Genomic DNA, 20251 nt, shown 5'->3' on the forward strand with positions numbered 1-20251 from the left:
CATCAGTTGGCCATAATAAGGCCATTGGAATCTCTACAGAGAAGAAATAAAGTGGGAATGTTTATATCAAATCAGAGAAGGAAGCAGGATACCAAAATATATATGAGGAATAAAGGTAACCCTGTAAAACTATGCAAAGGAACTGCAAGAGAGAATACTAGTGTTAATAATGGTGTTTATGTGATGAGATTATTGACGACTGATATTGTCACCAACTAATTGCCCCGAGGAACTCAAGGGTCGGTTCAGAAGCACTTAACTGTTTTAAGAGGAGTGATGCAATCACCAACCACCCTGAACCAGACCAAGCCTCACCACAAGAGCTATGCCTTTGACCTTTGCGTCATTTTTATGCTAAGATCTCCTCTCTGGGAGGAGCTTAGGCCTTATTACCATAACCTGCAGTGTATGTGGAAGCATGTTTTCCAACTGAGACTGCAAGCAAATGCCTACCTCTCCCTTTTGAATATTTATTCCCCATCCGAAATAAAAGGCCCCTGCTTTCCCATGTTAGGGGACAGCCACGACTTTGGAAATGATTCCGTGTGGCCTCCTATTTGCTGCAAATAAGTTCTCTTTTGTGTGATAACTACCGCTGGTTGAGAATCTGATTTTAACTCCCAGGAGGTGAACCCACTTTTGGTTTGGTAACAATATTTTGATTTTTTTCTATATTTTTATGAGCATACATTTATTATAGGGAAACTCAACCCAAGGTTATCCAATATAGGCTGTTTGTGTTTACTTGTGGGCTTTTACTTGTTCACGTCATGTGGGCTAGTCTATACTCAGGGCTTTCTCTGAATGCCTGTTACCCTGGAGGTCACATATTCCAAGGCTGAACCACCTCTGTTTTGTAGCATTTCCTAAATGTTTCAAATGTAGTTTGCAAGACTCTCTGCCTTTAAGAACTGAGTGCTTACTGCCTTTGAATTTCCTTGGTACATAAGAGAAGCTCATATTCTTACTGGATTTATCCTTTGTGTCTCGTCTCTTCCTAATCCCCTTTTACCTTCTCTGATTCAAAGGATTTGCAACTGGAGCTAACTTTCTTTTAATGTTATATTTTTAGACAATGGGCCTTGCTTGGGATATAGAAAACCAAACGAGCCCTACAGATGGCTGTCCTACAAGCAGGTAAGTCAGGCCCACGGTTTTGGATAGATTTTTTTGCTGATGTGGCATCCTGAGCTAATTCGCTCTCTTTGGGTTCCTGACTGCTTCTCTCTCTCTCTCTTTTGCAGGTGTCTGATCGAGCAGAGTATCTGGGCTCCTGTCTCTTGCATAAAGGACATAAGCCATCACCAGACCAATTTATTGGCATCTTTGCTCAGAATAGACCAGAGGTAACTATGTTCAAGTTAACTCAAGGAAATTAGTCAGGGCTAAGTCTAAAGACTTTAAACCCTGCCCCGAAGCCAGCACTCTGACACTTGCTGATGACCTACCACAGCTATTCAAAGATCTCATATTCTGTAAATATTGTTTCACTTGAAAGAGTTACGGCTTAGGGCCTCTTTAATTCCTGGTTGAATGTCTAGTGCCCTAAGCTAGGTGTCTGTACTTTCCCAGCCCATTACGGGTCATTTTAAGTCAGTCTGTTTGTTGTTTGAGAAAAACAGGAAGCTTTGAGGGACTGGCAAATAAGAGCTTGAGGATGCTGTGGAAAAGGATGTATTCTTATTAGAATTGGTACTTGCACATTGTGCCTGAGCTAGTAAACCAAGGCATCCATTGCTACTGAGACTGGCCATAGCCGTATTTCCACAGTGAGTTGAAAGTAGATTTTAGACATTAAGATGACTGGAATTAAGCTTATCTCCAAGTTCAAGTTAAGTCAATAGACCCAATATCCTCAGAAAACATCTTTGAATGCTTCAGCATAGTTGGATGACATATGCTAACTAGAGCCAGTTGCTTAACTGAAAATCTGAGAGGGCACTGGCTGCACTTTTAGATGAAGCTATGTACTCCATCTTTGTTACACCAGTCACAATAAGAAGAGATATCCTTGACTCTAGTTTAGGAACTTAACACCAAACCTACTATATTGTTCTGCTAGGGCTCCCATAACAAAATACCACAGACTGAGTGACTTAAAACAACAGAAATATATTTTCTCATAGTTCTGGAGGCTGGAAGTTCAAGATCAATGTGTCAGCATCTTTGGTTTCTCCTTAGGCCTCTCTTCTTGGCTTGCAGATGGCTGCCTTCTCACTGTGTCCTCACGTGACCTTTTCTCTGTCATCCTTGGTGTTTCTTCCTCTTCTTATATGGACAACAGTCATTTTGGATTAGGGTCCCACCCTTATGACCTTGTTTAACCTTAATTACTTCCTTAAAGGCCCTATCTCCAAAAACAGTCACAGTGGGGGTTAAAGCTTCAACATGAATTTTTGGGGGGACACAATTCAGTGCATCACACCTAGACTGACATTTAAGGCCCACCATTAGCAGATTCTGACCCACCTTTCCAATTCATTTCATGTCATTCTTCATGCTTCCTGATGTATACATAGTGATGTCATACTATCCCATCTTTGTTCATTCACTGCCTCTTCCTTGAATGCCTTCTCTGTTTCCACTTCCATAACCAAATCCTACCAGTCCTTCAAAGCCCTCTCCAGTTTCCATCACTTTCCCCAGTGCAGTCCTCGATGGCCTTTACCCCACCTCTGAAAGTGATCTCTGCCTCCTCAAAGCTCCCAGTGCTTTTCACACCTCTTTTCACATGATGGAACTTATCACGCTCTACCTTTGTATTCTGTTCTGCCTTTGTATTGTAGCTGTCTCTGTGCCTACCTTATCTCCTTCATTTAACTGTACTTTATAGCAGTCCCAGTGGCCCCACAGTGATTTTTTTTTAACTCAAGGACACCAAATAATCATTTGTTTGCTGAATGACTGAATTAATACTTTTCCTTTCAAAGTGTTCCCTAGTCCTCATTTGAACTTCTCTCCATGCAGTGGATCATCTCCGAGTTGGCTTGTTACACATACTCCATGGTAGCCGTCCCCCTGTATGATACTTTGGGAGCAGAAGCCATCATATACATTGTCAACAAGGGTAAAACTTTGCTACTACGTTATAACTTGATTCGTTTAATGCTGAGTAATTCCTCCATGTCTGCTTTTGTTAGCAGACTTGGAATGCTGCGACCAGAAAAATGCTCATATCTTTCTTGTCCTATAGTATCTAGGATATAATTTACAGGGAAGTTACAAAAAGCCCATGAGGCAGGGGTATGCACAGATAGAAGTTTCAATGTAATGCTTCAAGGTGGCGTAGTATCACAGTATAGTTTAGAGATAAGACTATTTACTTTGGCCACACTGGGTAAAAGGCCATAGAGTGAGTGACTAAATCACTTAATTGACTAAATCACTGTGAAATGATTGATTTAATTTCCTATTCTTGTATCAAGTCAGTACAGTTAACCAGCATGTACCAATGTCCATGGTGAGTCTGTAGAAAAAATTACCATTGTTAGAGAAACAAGTACAAGTTCAATGGGCAAGTAACAGCCCTTTCACACATCTAAGATGTTACTTTATGTCACAGAACTAGTAGATTGAGTAGACCCATTTGAACTATAGACACAATCAGAAGTTTTCTATTTGTGTAAACAAGTATTAAAGCAAATACTAACATTTAGAATCATAAAATGCTTGTCTGCTAAAATCCCATTTGCTCCCTCCTTTTTTCTTCCCTCCCCAAAATAAAAAACATTGATAGGAGCACACCTAAGCAATTCATACACCTTGTCTGTATTTTTAAGCAGAAGGAATTTTGTGGCTCCTCTAGAAACTGTAAAGTGTGTTGGCAGCATGCAAGCAAACTATGTGTATGTGCTTCTGTTTTAATTAAGCTCATTTATTATCAATGGAACGTTTCAGGTTTTACACATTATAAATCTGATTTGCAGACATAATATTCTTTGGAGAACCTCTAGCTTTAAAATTTTCAAAAATATCTTCCTCCTTGCAAGACATACAGAGCAGGAGAGTGACCTCTGGCTCTATTTCTGCTTTCAGCCGATATCACCACGGTGATCTGTGATACACTCCAAAAGGCATCAATCCTGATAGAGAATGTGGAGAAGGGCCTCACCCCAGACCTGAAAATGATCATCATCATGGATCCCTTTGATGATGACCTGAAGCAAAGAGGGGAGAAAAGTGGAATTGAGATCTTGTCTCTGTTTGATGCTGAGGTATGGATCTGAAACTCAACCCACAGCTCGAAGGCTGGTCTGAACCATGGGCCACTTGCAGGGTGTCTACACAAGAGCACAGGCTGTTCTTCTCCAAGGGTGGCAGGAGAGGAGTAAATTAGACGGATGCTGCGAATCTCTGAGGATGATTTCTCCAAGACAACTCAGAAACCGTGCTAGGGGAGGGGGAAAGGTCTGTGGCCAGCATGCACAGACTTCTAAGTAGAGAATTTATAAATTCAGAGGTCAGTGGTAGTTAAGGAGATAGTCCTGGAGCCAGGCTGCCTGGGCTCACATTCCAGCTCTGCATCTATTAGTTAGGTGACCTTGGGCAAGTTACTGTACATCTCCCTTTCCCCATCCGGAAAATAAGTATAAAATAGTCCCTCCCTCGCAGAGGAGTTGAAAGAGTTAAATGAGTGAATATATATAAAGTGCTCAGGACAGTGACTGGTATGTAGTCAGCCTTGAAATGTCAACTATTCATATTATTCAAAAATATTCAGCAATGGTCCCAGATCACTGAACCTTAAGAGTATGATGGAAAGTTTGGACATTTGGAATCTGTCCTCTTGAGGCTGGTATTCTAGAGAAACATTATGCTCTTCCTTAGGGCTTCCATTGTGCCTGACTGTTGGCTTCTGGGCCTGATCCATGTTGGGATTTTGGTTATATTCCCACAGAGGCAGTCTCATGGAAAAGGGAAAGAAAGGGCTGTATTTGTCATAAATCTGTCCATCTCAACTAATGTCTTTCTTTCTTGGTTTTCTTTTCATGTAGAATCTAGGCAAAGAGAACTTCAGAAAACCAGTGGTAAGTTTTCTTCTGCCCAAATTTGAGTCTTGCCATACTCAACTCTCAAAACTCCTGGCAGACTAAGCCCTTGTGCTTCCCTCTCTAGCCTCCTAGACCAGAAGACCTGAGCATCATCTGCTTCACCAGTGGGACCACAGGTCGGTACCCATGAAACTATCCCAGAGGCCCCTGGTCAGCCAAAAACATGACTTGAGTCACTGACCACTGGTGGCCTGGTAAATATACCCTACAATGAGCCCTATCCATAGGGGCTTACAACCTCAGACTTTTGAGTATGGATGCCCATATAGAAAAACATAAACATAAGCAAATAAACTTCATTGAACACACTGGGAGGTGTTTACATGCTATGGACTTCAGGGGTCTTAAAGATGGCATCACAAAGTCAACTTTCTTTCCCAACCAACCACTCTCTCAATTTGACACCACTGGAATGATTTCACTCATTCAAAGTAACCCAGTGATAGTCCTACACAGATCACTGTGCGTCCTCCACCCCCACCCAGCAGCTATGTATCTGTTAGAACTCTTAATAGCTTTTAATGTGGCCCACAGTGACCTACAGTTATATCCATTTCATTGTGCCCAGTTTATAAGATAATAGCTAGGTAATTGTTAGATCTGAAGTCTTAAACATAAAAACAGTCCAATGGAGGTCACTTGGATTTTTTTTTTTTTTTGACTGTGTTGCTATCTGAGATTATGTCTGTGCCCTGTGTGGTAGTAGAAGGCTAACGATGCTGTCAGCAGTAGCTTCTCTGGGGGCATTAATCATTCATAAACAGAGTCATACACCATTCATAAAAAGACACAGTGACAGGAGAAGCTCTTGGCTCTCTAGAAAAGAACCAATTGAACGTAGCTTCTTATTTCAAAGCCAAAGGCTACCTATTAGCTATATAAAGGGTCTTTCTCTCCTCCTCTTGTTTCCTTCAGGTGACCCCAAAGGAGCCATGATAACCCATCAAAATATTGTTTCAAACACTGCTGCTTTTCTCAAATTTATGGAGGTCAGTGGTCAATTGAAAAAGAGGTCCTAATTAAAATGTGTATCTGTCATAAGAATTTAATCTTGAAGTTAGAGAAGGCAGAGAGAAAAATAAATAGGTTTAAGGCCTAAGTGTGGACAAATACTGGTGCATCTTTGTCCGGAGGACTGTGCATTTTCAAGTCTTGGTCTTTTAGGATCACTGAATATCTCTACACTCAGTGCAGTTAAGGGTACCTCTTATAGTTATACAGTACACCACCTGTACAACTGTATGTGGCAGTCCTGGGGAAGGACTAGTTTTTTAAAAATTAAAAAAAAAATTTATTGAGATAGAATTGACATATAACATTACATTAGTTTCAGATGCACAAGATAATGAGTTGATATTTGTATATGTTACAAAATGATCCCCACAATAAGTCTAATGTCCATCACCACATATAGTTACAAATTTTTCTTTCTTGTGACAAGAACTTTTAAGATCTACTTTCTTAGCAACTTTCAAATATGCAATACAGTATTATTAACTAGAGTTAATAGGAGTAGTTTTTAAATCTCCTTTGGAAGAGAAAGTTGGATTAATCCAATGTTGTCTCCTCTTTGTTCCCTGATCTATAGGGCAGTTTTCAGCCCACCCCAGAGGATATCACCATATCCTACCTCCCCTTGGCTCATATGTTTGAGAGAATTGTACAGGTGAGTGTTCTCTGTTCCTAGGAGGTGTGTGAAACGGGAGTCCTGACTTGCTAGCCCCGAGTTTATTCCAAAGGGAACTATACAACACTGGCGGCCCTTTCTCTAACAGGAAGGGCACAGGCAGGGAGTTGGCACAGCTGAGTCCTAGTCCTGGCATCACCCCTGCCTTGCTGTACAGCCTTCCTCTGTTGAGTTTGTGTGTCCAACAGGGCTAGTGCTTCCTCCTGCTTTACGCAGAGTGCCTGTGAGTCCACTGAGGTCATAGCCAGGAGCTGACTATCTACACTTAATTCTGAGCTGGGATATGAGACATTGCTTCTTCTCTTTAATTTTATTTTGGTTAGAACTTTTGGAAACGTCTAGGGTTAGAGAAAAGGAAGTTCCCCACAGAGGGGCAGAGAAGGAGCATTTGACCAAGTAAGATGTCCAGAGTGTGTTAGGTGGAGCCGTCAGGATCGCATGTGCGCTGGTGGAGAGCTGCCCATCTGTGCGTGGCCTCCAAGCTTTTCAGGCTATTCTGAGGCCAATTTGAGAGCTGAAAGCAGTGCTGGCCTTTCAAAAGCACAGGTAGTAGGGGCTGGCCCAGTGGCATAGTGGTTGAGTTTGCGCACTCCACTTTGGCGGCCCGGGGTTCGCAGGTCCAGATCTTGGGCGCAGACCTACACACCGCTGGTCAAACCACACTGTGGCAGGCATCCCACATATAAAGTAGAGGAAGATGGGCACAGATGTTAGCCCAGGGCCAATCTTCCTCAGCAAAAAAGAGGAGGATTGGCAATAGGTATTAGCTTAGGGCTAATCTTCCTCACGAAAAAAAAAAAAAGACAAACACACAGGTGGTAGTATAGATGGCAATCCTCTCTCTGCTCCACCCTTAAATACCGCTTCATCAGTTTATCTGTTGATGCGTGAAATGCCAAAATGAAAGATTCAGATCTTTAGGCTAAAATGTTGATATCTGATTAACAAAATGTTGATTCTAATAAGCATATTTTTTTCACATTTTAACATTTCTGAAATTGAGATGGTTTTACAATTGTACGGTATGTTCTAGTTTATTTGGCAGCATTTTTTCTTAGTGCTACATAATGAACCTATCTATTGGAATTCTTAGTAGCTTTTAATGTGGCCCATGATGACAGTTATATCCATTTCATTGTGCCCAGTTTATAAGATAATAGCTAGGTAATATTGTTAGATCTGAAGTCTTAAACATAAAATGGTCTCTTACAAAGGATGTCTTAGACTGTCACCAAGAGCTGTGGGTAGAGTAGGGGTGGGCCCTCAGTCTCATAATCTGTCTTCTCTCTCCTGCCACCTCCGCAGAAATGAGTTTCCATCCTGTCTTGGGGGTGGGCTCTCAGAGTTCTGGGTACCTGAAACGTTGGGGGTGGGGGCGCTGTACAGAGAAAAGTGCCCGTGGACGTCAACCTAGTCCAAGCCAGGCCCCACCTGAAGCGGTCCTTTGGTTCCGAGCCCTATTCATTTTTGTTTTTTTTGTGTGTGAGGAAGATCAGCTCTGAGCTAACATCCATGCCAATCCTCCTCTTTTTGCTGAGGAAGACTGGCCCTGGGCTAACATCTGTGCCCATCTTCCTCCACTTTATATGGGATGCCGCCTCAGCATGGCCTGACAAGGGGAGCATCGGTGCGCGCCTGCGATCTGAACCCGGGCCGCCAGCAAAGGAGCGTGCGGACTTAACTGCTACTCCACGGGGCCGGCCCCATGAGCCCTTTCTTGTGTTTTGCTTTTAGGCTGTTGTGTACTCTTGCGGAGCCAAAGTTGGGTTCTTCCAAGGAGATATTCGGTTGCTGCCTGATGACATGAAGGCTCTGAAGCCCACAGTCTTTCCCACCGTGCCTCGACTCCTTAACAGGGTCTATGATAAGGTACTAACCTTGCTTCTGCTGGGCTGGCCCTGAGATGAAGGAACTGTCTGTGGCTTAGGTCTGACAGATGCTGTTAGGGACTCTATGTTGCTAAGAAATTTGCTCCACTTCCACCCCCACCTCCCTATGGGTATCTATTTATAGCCACATTTACAAATGCAGCCATGAAAAACCATAATAAATGAAGTCCCCTTTCCTCTGGGTGAGATTACTTGGACCTGACCTGGAGAAAGAGCTCAATTCAGACACTTGGGGAGCCCCTCAAAATTCAACACACTTACTGGGAAGTTGTTACTCTAATTTCATAGTGCCTACTGGTTATTGAGCTTCTTACTGAGGTGTCAGGCACCGTGGTAAACATTTCATATGCATTCCTTCATTTAATCCTCACAAAAGCACAGGAAATCACCTACACTGATTATCCATAACTCACAGACGAGGGGACTGAGACTTGGAGGTTAAATAACTTGTTCAGAGTCATATCTAATAAGTAGTGGGGCCAGAATCACACTGTCACATAATAGTTTTAGCTATCATTGATCACTTCTCTATTTTTCATTAGGGTTTGCAAAATTATGATTTTTCTAATTCATTCATTTCTCTTGCATTCATTGGCTGAGATCCTTCCATAAAGGCATGAAAAATATTTGATTCTTTTCCTTTATTTATCAGTTTTCAAAATAATGAATTGGTGCCCCACCAATCTTCAAAAATAGCCAGTGATATTTTTTCTTTGTAATATTATAAATGTATGATTTGCATATTTGTATGTCTAATCCATTCAGTCATTCTTGATGTTCAAATTGTCCCATCTTGGAAGTTGGGAGCCTCATCAGGTTGCTCCTGTGTCCTTTTGACATGACCCCCAGTAGTCTTTGATAGCTTCCTTGCTTTCTGTCACAAGATGTCCCAAGCTCATCTTGTATGTTATCTCACCCAAGTCTTGGATTGGCTAATTTCTTCAAGGACCCCTGGGAACAGGGATTTTAACTCAGGCAGTATAATAAAATAACAGAGCCCAGGCACTTAACCACATGCTCAATCATCTCATAATTTTACAGGCATAGGAGCCCTGAACAAATAACACATGGTCATTCTTCATATGCCTTGGATCCCACCCTTGAGATTCTAACATTCCCTTTCACACTTGGGAATCTCACCAGGTGCTATCCTGAGGCTCCAGGGACAGGGCAGGCGGCATTCTAGAACACAGATAACTGCTGGACATTGAAAGCCCTTGTTTCTAACAGGATTGATACCAGTTCTAACAGTTCCTCATCATGCTATGGAATTATTAGATTTGGTTGTTGTCATGGGTTTTGTTCATGTTGTTGGACATTTTTGATTTTTTACAGATAGTTATTTTATAACATGGTAATGTTTAACACACAGTTCACTTCTGGAACTTATTTTTAAAATTGGGGACTTTATTACCTTGAGTGTCTAGATTCCAGCTCTTTGTCAGTGACTTGTTAGGGGAATGTTGAGCCTTGTGAATATTAAAGAAAGATAAATCTCTTAGATTGAGAGAGGGATCAGGAATGACATGATGCAGGCAGCACTTGAGTGTAGATCTTGGAAAGAGATAAGGAGATATTGGCAAATTGATGGTACAGATGTGAGTAGGTTCTTGGAGCCTAGAGCACAGTTGGCATTAGGAGGTGAGGATGAGCAGCCCCGTTTGACTGAAGGCCCAGAAATGGGAGTGTAAATATGGGAGATGGCTGAAGAGGCAGTCTTTGAATTTTGAGCTGGAAAATAACTTTGATTTCCTTGAATCTGACTTCCAGTAGGATGGAGTCTTGAAGGCCAGAATACGGAGTTCAGGATTTAATTTTGGAAAAAGGGACTTTCTTTGAGCTGTGCTTGGCAAAAGCTCTCCTGTGGCAGGAGGGTGGTTGTTGGATTTTAGAGTCATGGTGAGGCCAGAATCAGGGAGACTAGGGAAATCATGTGAGCTGAGAAAATGGTGTCAGAATTAAGCTCAAAGGGAAGAAATAATCTAAGTAGGAAAGTCTGTTGGGTTTTATATGGCATGGCTAAACGAACTTTAGTTACAGAGAAAGGTGGTATTTCTCCAAGTTTAGTGTACGTAAGTATCAAAGGAGCAAGGGGAGGGAGAGGTGGTGCTCCTTTAAAAGATCAGATTCCTAGGGCCTGCCCTTAAGCTACTAAATCAAAAGCCTTAGGGTGGTGCCCACTGAGCTGTTTTTTTAATCTAGTACTCCCAGGTGACTTTGTAGGTAAATGCTGACCACCTTTTGAGGACATGCTTATCTCAGTTGTCAAAGTTGTCTGCCAACTACGAGCAATCTGAGGAGCTGGAGCCCTGTATATATATACCAAGTTCACTTCTTTCTTAGTGTGGCCATAATTCTCTGGGCTCCTCATTATTCAGCAACCTAGTTCATGCACGAGAGCCACTTCCTTATGAAGCTACAAGGCACCATCTCTTGCTCACTGAGGAATGGCCTTGGTGAGTATCTCCAATAGGTTTCCAACTAAGTGGAGCTATCACCCTGCAGGTACAAAACGAAGCCAGGACACCCTTGAAGAAGTTCTTGTTGAACTTGGCTGTTGCCATTAAATTCAGTGAAGTGAAAAGAGGTGTCATCAGGCGTGACAGTATCTGGGACAAGCTCATCTTTGGAAAGATCCAGGTAGGTTGGGTGGGTCCTGGACAGAGCCAGGCAAATATCTGGGCTGCCCACTGACCAGGCATAGTCTCCTTTCCCTCTGATGGCTGAGCATCTCTTTAACTGGACATACTTTCACACTTTCTGTGTTCACTCACCATTGGAGATCTCTCTTGGCCAACTTTGTCACTAAAGGGAATTAGTCAAAAAGCAGAAAATGGGTTTTACTTAGGTTCTAGCAATCTCTCTTATTCTCATAAGTGGTCTGTTGAGATTTTAAGTAATTTGAAGGGCCCAAGAATACAAATTATCTGAGAACATTTTTTAAAAACTGCAGGTCTGGTCCCAGCTATGGATAATAGCTAACATTTTAAGTGTTTTTCCTTAATGCCAGGCCCTATTCTAAGAGCTTTGTAAATTAGTTTAATTCTTATAACAACACTGGGTAGGCCGTTCTACCCATTTTGCAGTGGAAGAAACTGAAGCCAAGGGAATAGGTTTCAGCAGGTCTTTTGCTTCTTCTAAACAGGCCAGCCTGGGAGGCAAGGTTCGCTTCCTGATCACGGGAGCTGCCCCCATCTCCTCTCCCGTCTTGACGTTCTTCCGGGCGGCAATGGGATGTTCGGTAAGCCAAGCACCTCCTTTGAAGATAGCTTATTTCACTTTTGCACAAATAAAGCTCACTGTTTAAGTACAAATTAAAACACAACTGAAAAGTACCAAAGAGAAAGTCACCCCATATCTCAAAATCAAGAGAAAACATCCTTCTAGTCACCTCTTTATTCATCTGTGTACAGAAACCTTTACATAAATGGCATCAGTGTTCTAAAATACTTATTAAACAGTGCCCCACCATCATTCCTCCCTGTCAAATAAATATCTACATCATTTTAATGATTTTGTAATAGTTTTTTGAATGTTCCCAAATAACTAGTCTCCTATTGATGGACACTTGAGTTGCTTACCATTTTTTTTTTTTCTGTTATAATCAATGAAGTGATAAGGATACTTGTGTAACCTTTAGTATTTATGCAATTATCAACTCAGGATAAATCCCTGAGAGTAGGGATAATTGGGTCAAAGTATACGGGCTTTTTTACATGTTAAGGTAGATTATCACGCTTCCCTCCAGACAGGTCTTGTCTTTTTTATACATTCCTGCAAATAATGCGTGAGGCCTTGTATCCCCACATTCGTGCCAGTGACAGGCTTTTTCAGTCACTTAAATCTTAGCCAATCAGATACACTAAAAAATGTTATTGCAGTGTTATTTCTTTCATTAACACTGAACATCTTTTCTATTACTTATTGGCACTTGTATTTCTTTCATGAATTACTGTATTACTTCCTTATAGAAAAATGGGCAAAGGATATTTTGATTCTCTTTCACGTTACTCTCTAAGAGTTCTTCATAATAGTAATAATATTAATCTTTGTTGTGTTAGAAATATTTTTCCCAGTCTCTTCTTTTTGCATTTTGTATTTGTGGTTTTTGAATTGCTTAGACAGGATTTCCCAATATTTTATAAAACTGTTTTCATTTAGATTTCCTGGTAATCTTACGGTTTTACTTTTTTCCAATTAAGTCTCTGCTCCATCTGGAATTTAGTACAAGGGCTTGGGCATGGATATTGTCTCTCTTTGTTTTTCTCCAAATGGCTAACTAGTTCATTCATTTGACTAAAATGCACAGCATGAGTGAAACAGATAGCCTTGTCCTCACAGAGTGTCCCCTATCTGGATAACCCCCATCAAAAAAGATTCTGAATTGATACCAAGGCCAGGGATCCTCTAGTCTTTCAAACTAGCCCCCTCTTGGCCATTCTTAATACTTTCCTTTCCCTCAGCCCCTGAAACCAATAGATCAGAATGTCCTGTTGCTACACCCTTCCTAGAAATGCCTTCCTCTCTGTCTCTACCAACTCTGCCCATCACAGGCCACATCCCCCATGGCAGCAGCCTGTACACTTATTTCTCCCACCAGCCTCTCTCCTGTCAAGATTATCCTCTATACAAGGGGTTGGCAAACTGTAGCACAGGCCAAATCTAGTTCTTTGCCTGTTTTTATAAGTAAAATTTTAGTGGAACACAGCCCTACCCATTTGTTTATGTATTGCCTACTGCTGCTTTTGTGCTACATTGGCAGAGTTAAGTAGTTGAGACAGAGACCAGATGGCTCAAAAAGCTGAAAATATTTACTATATGGTCCTATTCATAAAAAGTTTGCCAACCTCTGTTCTATAACACAGCTAGAGCTATTTCCCTTAAAAAATCCTACTCACTTTCTCCACTTCCTTCAGTAGTGCTCCATTGCCTAGGTTCAAGAGCAGTTGACATCGGGTTGCACAACCCTTAATGAATAACTCACATTTTCCTATCAGCTTGAAATGCCACATTTCCCAAAGTATAGTATAAGTTTCCATACCTTGGTCTATTTCTGGATTCTTTTGGTTTTTGAGTGAATCCTCAATTGTAAAGACTTAGCAGCTCGGTGTGAATTCAAGGTATCAGGACACTAAGTGTCCTCCAACCCTCAGAGACCTTGCTTTTTACATGTCTTGCCATAGGGCACAGCCAGCTCATGCTTTATCTTGAGTAAGTGTCAAAGCCTTTCTTTGGTTTCCCTAGGTATATGAAGCTTATGGTCAAACAGAATGCACTGCTGGCTGTACACTTACATCACCTGGGGACTGGACATCAGGTAGGCTCTTCATCTAGTGGGTGGGAGGTGCAGTGGTTGGGAGAAGAGTTCTAACTGAACTAGGACTTACGAGTTGAGATACCCTCAATGCTCTAGATGAACGTGGCAAATGCCAAACTCAAGTTTTGGTCCAGGCCTTCCTATCTTGGCTGTCCAGCATTGGTGCCAGATGATTTTTCGGTCTTATTCTTTTAGAGTCAATCCATAAATATCTCTGAAATATGCCTGGAAATATCACCATTTTATGGTTTCCCAGCTGATTCAGTGTGGTGTGTTCTAGGCCATGTTGGAGTCCCCCTGCCTTGCAATTATGTGAAGCTGGAAGATGTGGCTGACATGAACTACTTTTCAGTGAACAATGAAGGAGAGGTGGGTAGGTTGTGCCTGGTAGTCATGTCCGGACAATCATGGTGGGAATGTTTGTATCAGAAAGAACACACAATCGTGAGCAGGCTTGACTTTGACTCCTTTGCGATCTTTAGCAAGGAATTGAATGTCTCGCACTTTCCTATCCTCCACAATGGGGATTAAAATCTGGTGCTCTTCACACTGTAGTGGAAACCATCAAATGACTTAAGGTGGAAGCAGGTGTTTTGTAAAGTACCCAAGCCAGGAGAATCAGCTTTTGCTGTTGTCACCACCTGTACTGTCTGATGTGCAGATCTGCGTCAAGGGCGTCAACGTGTTCAAAGGATACCTGAAGGACCCTGAGAAGACAGAGGAAGCCCTGGACAAGGATGGCTGGCTTCACACAGGAGACATTGGTTGCTGGCTCCCGGTGGGTGTTTCTTCAAAGCCTCTGGGTGTCTATGCTACTTGACTGGGAGATCCGTCTGCTTAGAAGCAAGATGGGCAGAGATATGAGTAGGTTAATCAGCTGAGTTGGCATGGCTCCCTTGACAATGGAATAGATTTGCTCACAGACAAAGGAAAGTTAGGTGACTTTTCCAGAGAAGAGGTGCAGTGGTCTTATTGGTTTTTTGTTTCTTTGTTTTTGCTTTTCTTGAGGCATAAATTGTGATTTGATAACTCCATTGCCCTATAACATTTTCCTTTTACGAGTTTTAAAGGACTAAGTTTCTTTCTACTTAATATATAGGGAGATATTAAGACAAAGAAGCAGGATTTCTAAAGTAGGTGTATGCAGAGGCTAATTTTTACCTCTCAGTAACCTTCACAGCCTCTCTCTGTGGCAGACACAGAGACTTTTTTTTAAGCATAGCTTGCTAACATGCAATTAGCAGTAGTCTCTGTCAACCTCATCTGTTTTCCTAAGAGAGGAAATTATTGCATGGTAGTGATGGAGCCTTGGAACCCCTGCAGGGGATTTTCTAAGAGGTCTCCTCTCTGAGAAGTTTTTGTCTACTATGTGCTGGGGGAGTGGGAATGTAACCATATCTTAAATCTCCTTTCTTGCTCAATAGTCTCAAGATTTAAGTGACATTCAAGGAATATTTGACAATGAGACCTTCAAGAACACTGGCCCAAATGATGTATTTCATAGATTTGGGTCTAGTAGTATCTTGCTAACATAATGAGAGTTCTCTGCTCTAATAAGCCTAGGGTGCAGGCAACAGATGTGCCCCCACCCTGGAGTTATAAAGGACTAAGCCTTATGAATCACTTTCAGATGTCTATTATGCTGAATTGATGGCTAATTTTTTAAGTCAGCTTTGTTGATGGTTCCAGGGTTGGTTCAGTCTATTGTCCTACTTAGGGTGTGATCATGTGGATTGTATTTGCCACTTGTCCCAATTCTATAATACAAATCCCTAAGAACCTGATCTCCTCAGACCAACTAGCTAAGAGAAATGAAGCTGCAAATGACCTCTGGTGGCTGGTCAGAGAGCCCTCCCCAGCTCTGCTTCTGTCCTAACAAGCATAATTAATGACTTGTTTGATTAGCATTAGCATGGTGGAGCTGTTTTAGCCTGCTCCTGGACCTAACAGGAGGGATACATAAAAAAGAGTCAAGGAGGGCGAGATCTAACTAATTCAAAAGTCTTAATAAAAAATAACTCCTTCCCTATTCCAGAGAGTTCTGGCAATGGAGTAATTAGAAATTAAGTTATTGGAAATTCAGAGCCACAAAATTTCTTCATTGGATGAGGCAACCATTTACACAATCCCAGAAGTCTCTGGGACTTTTTCTGAGGCTGCACGTTGACTCTCCACACAGACATACAGTATAGACAGGTTCTTGCTGGACGCTGCTTCACTTCCCTTTCCCTAAAGCCAAGAAAGAGAAATAAAAGAGTGCTCAAAAGTATCTAGAGAAGTCAAGTTTAAAGAAAGAAGATAACTGTGACTTCGCCACTCTCTCCACTGACACCACCCATAGGGCTCAAAAACACTGATGCTGTTATCTGTCTCATATAGAATGGAACTCTGAAGATCATTGACCGTAAAAAGAATATTTTCAAGCTGGCCCAAGGAGAATACATTGCTCCAGAGAAGATAGAAAATATCTACACAAGGAGTAGACCGGTGTCACAAATTTTTGTACACGGGGAAAGCTTACGGGTAATACATTGTTTTAACAATAGCCATTTTCAGGCACAGACTATGCTGATTCCCATAGCTACAGGAAATCTGTATAGGTGGGTTTAGGATGAGAAGATCCAAGCTTATAAAACTAAAGAAATGAAGCCACATTCCAAGCCTCAAATAAGGCAATATAAGCAAAAAAAAAAAAAACTTTTTTTTTTTGAAACTGATAGACTCTCAGTCAGTAGAATTGTTAAAAACCGTTATACTAAAGGGTAGCCATTTAGTGAAAAAGAGCCCCACATTGCACTTAGTTTCCACTACAATAAGAGTTCCTCCGGCACAAACTATTTTATATATACTCTGCTTAAATTTAGCTTTTTGGGAGTGGGGGAGGGTTGATATGGACAGGCCAGAGATGCTTTAAGCTTAATGCTGAACACCACTTCTTTTTGAACAATCAAATTTGAATAGAAGATTTTTGTAAAGAGATGTTGAGGGGGAAAATGGATTCCCACTCTCAGGGTTCCATGAGGGTTTGAAATATGTGGTGAGAAAGGGGTAGGTCACTAGTACTGAATCTGAGGTCTTGGGAAGTGTCTATTACAGAGATATAATCCTGCTTTCTTTGCTCACTGAGGACACACTGCACAGTTCTCACATGCCCTCGTCCTTTTGTTTCCTTCCGTAGTCCTCTTTGGTAGGAGTGGTGGTTCCTGACCCAGATGTGCTGCCCTCATTTGCAGCCAAGCTTGGGGTTGAGGGCTCCCTTGAAGAACTGTGCCAAAACCAAGTAAGTCTCACTTAGGAAAGCTTTATGCACCCCCACGGGGTCTGTCATGGGAGAGGGGAGGATCCATCAGGTCGGGCACCCATGGGTTCCCAGAGCCTCCTCTCTGGAAGAACAGACTCTTCCTGCATTTGTGATGGGTGGCTGCAGCCCAAATAGATAGACTGGTTTTATCAGACTGGAGGATGGGATGGGAGTTTAAAAACAATGACAAAACTCTATTCTTTTTACAGTAACATGCTCATTGTGGGACAAAAAATTGGAAAATAGAGAATTAAAAGATGCTATCCAGAAAAACCTGTTAATATTTAGATTTGCCTTTTCTTCTCATTAATTTTTTTCTTTGAGCAACACGAGGCATAAAATATGCTTGTACACACTCCAAATCCCGCTTTCACCTTGATGAGCTTTTATAGGCATTTTGAGTTAGTTCATGCTTGGCTTTTCATTTGGGCTCTTTTCCAAACAGCCATCCTTTAAGCTATGTTTTATATTCTTAGGTTGTAAAGGAAGCCATTTTAGAAGACTTGCAGAAAATTGGGAAAGAAAGTGGCCTTAAATCCTTTGAACAGGTATGTCTACTGATATAATCCTGGTCTCTCAAGTCACACTGGAAAGTTTTAAAGTTTGCATTTATAATGGGGTTTAAATGTATTTTCCAAGGAATTGATTTTAGATTTTGCACCATTAACCCATTAACTACAAAGCATAGTAAACTTATCTGTTACTTGTAAAGTCCCTTTTGCTGTCCATGATCCTTTCTCCCTTCTCCCTACTTCTTTCCCAAATCACAAGTGTGTGAGAATAGGCATGTGTTACTGTTCTCCTTACTCTCCCACTTCATCAGCCCCACTTTTACAAGGTGAAATATTCCTCACGGTTCTTCACAGAGCACTTAGAGCGCTCTGCAGAAAAGCCCGTATCTCTAACAAACATGTATGAGACTGTGTGTGTGTGTGTTTGTCTTCTCTTCCAGGTCAAAAGCATCTTTCTTCATCCAGAGCCATTTTCCATCGAAAATGGGCTCTTAACACCAACAATGAAAGCAAAGCGGGGAGAGCTTTCCAAGTACTTTCAGACCCAAATCAACAGCCTGTATGAGAATATCCAGGAGTAGGTTAAGGTACTCATGGCTGGAAGGGGCTTGGAGGTAGATTGCCTTGTGGGAATAGGATTAAAAACTAATCTTACGTTCATTTTTTTTGTCTTTCTTCCTGTCTGTTGTTTTACCTACTAAATTATAAAACCATAGTTTTGGGGTTTTTTAAAAATATTAAGTGAGAGACTTAAAATGTGGAAGCTTAGCCCTGAACTACATAAATCTTGTCCTTCCCATCTAAATGTTGCTGACATTTAGGTTTTAGGGCTACTTTTATCAACATACCTTTCTTCCAGGTCCATTTGTATTCTCTGTCCCTTCCTCATGATCTCCAACCTTTATCAGTGACCACTTGTTCAAGGGCCAAAGTGACCCTCTGTGACATTTTCCTCATTTTATAGTACACCTAACTTATTGACAGTCCTAACACTTAGGCCTTCCAATGTTCAAATTAAGAACCTGTAAGTTCTGAAAGGCTATTTATAATTCATGTTTTCTAACTACTCCACAGAGTCACTAAAATTTTAAATTGAGATTTAACCTATCACTAATATTAATCATATCTGTGACACAAATTTCTTTTATGTACTTCTGTGTACACTGAAGTCTGTGTACAGAAGGGAAAAGTTTGATCTTACTGAACATTTCCTAAATTCTCTAGTTTCTCTGATTTGGGAGAATTAAAAATTGGGCCTATGACATGTTGTCCAAAAAAAAATGTTCTTAAAGTGTTATCTACAGTAAGTATCTGTTGACTAAATCTGCAGTTTGCTGCTGAGCTGGAAGCTGTGAGGGAAGGAGTTGAAACTTATGTCAAGTGCATGTTTCCAGTAAATGAAGCAAGTACTGATTAAAAACCTCCTGACTGGGTAAAAAGACTTATGGGCAAGCACGCCTACACAACAGGCCTATCTTCTGGGAAGGAACCAACTGATCTTCTCTCCCCTGGACTCATCCCTACTGTACCTTACCCCTAGACAACACGTGTTGCTTCCACTTGTAAAGTCTTTAAAATAAACTACTGCAGATACTTATGTTGTGGTGTGTGTTTCCTCATGAACCATGATGAGCATCAGCTTTAGACAAGGACCACTTAACAATCATGTAAGCTAGTAGCTCTCACTGGAATTACCTGGGAGTTTAAAAAGATACTAACGCGGGGCCGGCCCGGTGGCGCAAGCGGTTAAGCGCGCGCGCTCCGCTGCGGCGGCCCGGGGTTCGCTGGTTCGGATCCCGGGCGCGCACCGACGCACTGCTTGGCAAGCCATGCTGTGGCAGCGTCCCATATAAAGTGGAGGAAGATGGGCACAGATGTTAGCCCAGGGCCGTCTTCCTCAGCAAAAAGAGAGGAGGATTGGCGGATGTTAGCTCAGTGCTGCTCTCCTCACAAAAAAAAAAAAAAAAAGATACTAATGCCTGGTGCTACTTCAGGGATTCTGATTAACACGGTCTGGGGTACAGCCTGAGCACCAGGATAGTTAAAACGTCTGAGGTGATTCTAGTATGCAACCAAGTTTGCTAACTACTGCGGGAAACTACGTTGAGAGGCCCAGGCTGTCTTATCCCACAACTGTGAATAATAAAACAAATATCAGCTGAGCCCAAACTCCAACTGAGCATGATTCATATTCTTTCTCCTTTACCATATTTGTCATACTCCCAGTAGAATTGAACAGTATCCCTTTCTGGCCTCTAACTGGAGTTAAGGAGAATGTTCCTGGATGGTCTTTCTAGACCTGAAGCCCAGAAAAGCTGAAATATCTATTCTTGAGTAGCTGAAACAAAAGAGAAGGCAGGAATTAACTTATAGGTCCCTCCACGGTCTAGCCCCTATTAGCTCTTTGACTTACTTCCTCTCCTATTCCCCCTCACTCATTCTAGTTGAACCACATTGGCTGCCTTTCTGTTCCTCAAACATGCCAGGCACATTT

General features: G+C 41.7%; 1 protein-coding gene across 1 annotated transcript in view; it reads left to right on the forward strand.

Annotated features, from left to right (window-relative positions):
- Positions 1 to 19344, forward strand: part of ACSL5 (acyl-CoA synthetase long chain family member 5) — a 41415-nt gene extending 22071 nt beyond the window's left edge. Inside the window, exons 4-22 of the mRNA XM_058543987.1 lie at positions 1073 to 1137; positions 1245 to 1346; positions 2968 to 3067; positions 4036 to 4214; positions 4995 to 5027; positions 5116 to 5167; positions 5967 to 6040; positions 6640 to 6717; positions 8473 to 8607; positions 11133 to 11267; positions 11773 to 11868; positions 13872 to 13944; positions 14225 to 14313; positions 14606 to 14722; positions 16324 to 16467; positions 17123 to 17224; positions 17722 to 17793; positions 18198 to 18344; positions 19088 to 19344. Of these exons, the coding sequence (XP_058399970.1) occupies positions 1073 to 1137; positions 1245 to 1346; positions 2968 to 3067; positions 4036 to 4214; positions 4995 to 5027; positions 5116 to 5167; positions 5967 to 6040; positions 6640 to 6717; positions 8473 to 8607; positions 11133 to 11267; positions 11773 to 11868; positions 13872 to 13944; positions 14225 to 14313; positions 14606 to 14722; positions 16324 to 16467; positions 17123 to 17224; positions 17722 to 17793; positions 18198 to 18338 (1787 nt within the window). The 3' untranslated portion in view covers positions 18339 to 18344; positions 19088 to 19344. The remainder of the gene's footprint in view (positions 1 to 1072; positions 1138 to 1244; positions 1347 to 2967; positions 3068 to 4035; positions 4215 to 4994; positions 5028 to 5115; positions 5168 to 5966; positions 6041 to 6639; positions 6718 to 8472; positions 8608 to 11132; positions 11268 to 11772; positions 11869 to 13871; positions 13945 to 14224; positions 14314 to 14605; positions 14723 to 16323; positions 16468 to 17122; positions 17225 to 17721; positions 17794 to 18197; positions 18345 to 19087) is intronic.
- The last annotated feature ends 907 nt before the right edge of the window (positions 19345 to 20251 follow it).

This window comes from Diceros bicornis, chromosome 6 (assembly GCF_020826845.1).
Source record: "Diceros bicornis minor isolate mBicDic1 chromosome 6, mDicBic1.mat.cur, whole genome shotgun sequence".
Lineage (NCBI taxonomy): Eukaryota > Metazoa > Chordata > Mammalia > Perissodactyla > Rhinocerotidae > Diceros > Diceros bicornis.